We start from the raw sequence: 2,985 nt of genomic DNA, 5'->3' as shown, positions 1-2,985 counted from the left end.
GAATGCAGAGCTTAGACATTCATTATTAGAACAATAGGAAGTCCAGAGGAACGAAAGTTGATAAAAAAAACTTTCTGGTTCAGTGATTTGTAGGGAAGAGAAATCTCAATCAATTCTGCAAAAGAATTTCCAGTTTTTAATCCAATCAGTTTTCCTAATCTTCCTGGTGACTAGAAACAGGTTAGGAGTGGGAAGTAGAATGAAGATGGGGAGTTCTGTTTTTAACCACTGCCATTAAAAGCTTGGGAAAAAGATGATAAACCCCAAATCACCAAAGAACATTCTTTCCTTAAAATGTTTTCAAAATAAATATGTGACCAATCTTCAGAACAATGTACACCACGGATAAGTTAAAACTTTTAGGAATGGGGACAACTGGGATAACTCCTAAATACTGTATAATCAAGACCCAGGAGAAGTGACTTGTTTCCAGTTTCCTGGCAAAAGAAAATGTGGGACCATAGGGGCTGATATTTCGACATTTTATCTGAAACTGTGAAACAGAAACAACTGTGCAAAACACATGACTCAAACGAGAAAAAACAAAAAACCCCACAAATGTATAACTCTAAAAATATGTGATCAATGTTTAATATTCTGAGGATTAAGTAACAAAATCGAAAAAATTTTTTCACTTGACTAGGTTGATTTCCTCTGAATTCTTCTAAGAGTTAAAAACAAACTATTACACTTATTGATTTAGAACCATCAGATTTTACTTCAGGAAAATCTAATACCTTTCAAAAAGTTATAATTTTAATGTTAGCACAAAAAATTACTTCCTAACATTTCATTTGTAAAAAACTTTTCCGCAGCCAAAGATTCCTATTTTTGAATTACAGTACTGCAAGGCACATACAGAACTCACCTCCTTCAAAACACACAGAAGAATATACTCCCTGAAATAGAATTTTTAAAATCCTCAAACAATTAGAAACACTACAAAGTTAGCAATTTTTAGGTAAAAATGTGGCTCCTACAGGATCATGCACCTTTCTTAAAATCAATTCAGCACATATGTATAAATAATCCTTTTTTAAAACATTTGTACTTGAAATGTAGATACAGTGATGCTGAAGACAGCACTGAACAAACCTGAAAAGTACTACAGCTCGATAAAGTTTATGTTATTGCCTTCATGAGAGACTATATCATCTCTAGTATTCTCAAAGACTTGAATTTAATAATGGGGTAACTACACAGGAAATAAAAGATTTTCTTTCTTTCCTTACTAACAATATTTCCTTCACCTCTAACACCAATTCTTTTATAAAGGATGCTAAATGAAATCTATTTTTTGTTCAGTAAAACTGAGGACAGGACCATTTAATTGCCTCTACTAAATTTAATGCAGCTTAATTAGGGACCAGGTACATATTTGCCTCTGAAAATTTTTGGTCAAGCATGTCTAACCATAAAAGAAAATGGAATTTTAAGAGGTAGATTTTTTCCCAATGATGCATTTTGTTAATAAATGTATTGTCAAGAAAACAAAAACAAGCACTGAGTGTGTTTTCTTGTATAACGGTCTAATGAAAAGAAAAATAAAAGATAGATATTTGTTACAGTCTGACATTTAAACAGTCATAGTATTGGATGTTTTGTGACCAGTGCATTTTGGACTCTCTCAGCATCAAAATACGAGTCTGCCAACTGTATTAAACCCTCCTCCACCCCCACCACCAGTTGGTCCACAGCTTCCTGGTGGATCATTGTCATCAAATCCATTGGGCCGAAATGAACAGGATGCAGATGCAGCTTGTAGGGCCCGGGCTCGAGCATTCAACTCTTGTTCCTAAAATTAAAAACAGTTTTTATGAAATTAAAATTCTAAATACAGTGGATGGGTATCACCTTCACAAATATTTTTAAATTGCCATAATCCTTAATAAGCATCCTTCAAATCTCAGTAACTTTAAAAATATTGATTACACTAATCTTTACCAAATCTTACTGAAGTCGAGTACCTAATCACAGATGGAGCGAACAAGGTAGAGAGCAAAATCCTAGTATAACTCTACAGAATGACAGATCCTAAAGGTCATTCTCTTTCAGTACCCCCCTTTACAGAAGATGAAACTGAAGCTCCACAGTCTTAAAATTTCTCGACAGAAATATCACAGTTCTTGCAACACTCATCACCATATACAAGAATGGATTTCTTTTCTAATACACAGAACATAGAATTCAAAGGTTACACTTTCTGTCAAGTGGAGCTATTTTGGTAGTGGGTGATTACAGTAAAAGGTATAAATAATGAAAGAAGGCTGAATTTTTTTCCTACCCTTTCCTCAGAATATTTCTCAGTAAATAACAGAGCTCAAAAACACTGCTAAGGAAAATGGAGCCTGTCTCCTTACAGTATTACTTAAAACTTTCTCCTACCAGATTATTAGAACTTTTATAAGGAACCATATTCATCTATGTGCCTGACACATATTAGGTGCTCAGTAAATATTAATGATTTCAGACTAGAACACTATTAGGTACTTGGCCACGAAAGGTACAAATGTGAATAAGCACTTATTTATTTATTTATAAAGAAACTGCAAATTCATTTGGCAAGGTGTAGAACTGGATTCTAAAACTGGCACAAACTCCTAGGAAGAAAATATTCTGATATATGTCCGTGTTCCTGGGAAAGAGTCTGTAACTTTCAAGTGAGGTCATCGGTGTCAACAAGGTCTAAAAGCCACTGGCAACAGCACAACCCTTAAATGGTTAGGCATAATCATCCTGAAGAACTTTCACAGTACAGTCAACATTAATAACAAAAACTGTACTACTTTCAATTTTTCAACTAAAAGCCCAATTACTTTGCTCCTCCTGGCAAGGTAATTTTATTTTACAATTTCTAGCTAAATTTTCTTGGTTGACTATTCTACCCCCTTCATGAGATGCCCAATTTTTTTTTGTTGTTGTTGTTTTTTTTTTTTTTTTTTTTGTGGTACGCGGGCCTCTCACTGTTGTGGCCTCACCCGTTGC

The 2,985-nt window shown here is 34.2% G+C and overlaps 1 protein-coding gene across 2 annotated transcripts in view; it reads right to left on the bottom strand.

Annotated features, from left to right (window-relative positions):
- Nucleotides 1-572: 572 nt before the first annotated feature.
- The window catches only part of USP38 (ubiquitin specific peptidase 38), a 32,080-nt gene continuing 29,667 nt past the window's right edge, over nucleotides 573-2,985 (bottom strand). For both annotated transcript variants that reach the window (XM_055085902.1, XM_007108165.3), the window contains exon 10: nucleotides 573-1,795. In XM_055085902.1, the coding sequence (XP_054941877.1) occupies nucleotides 1,634-1,795 (162 nt within the window). In that variant the 3' untranslated portion in view covers nucleotides 573-1,633. The remainder of the gene's footprint in view (nucleotides 1,796-2,985) is intronic.

This window comes from Physeter macrocephalus, chromosome 7 (assembly GCF_002837175.3).
Source record: "Physeter macrocephalus isolate SW-GA chromosome 7, ASM283717v5, whole genome shotgun sequence".
In the NCBI taxonomy this organism is placed as follows: Eukaryota; Metazoa; Chordata; class Mammalia; order Artiodactyla; family Physeteridae; genus Physeter; species Physeter macrocephalus.
The sequence above is the reverse complement of the archived record's forward strand: the minus strand, read 5'-3'. Positions and strand labels throughout refer to the sequence as shown.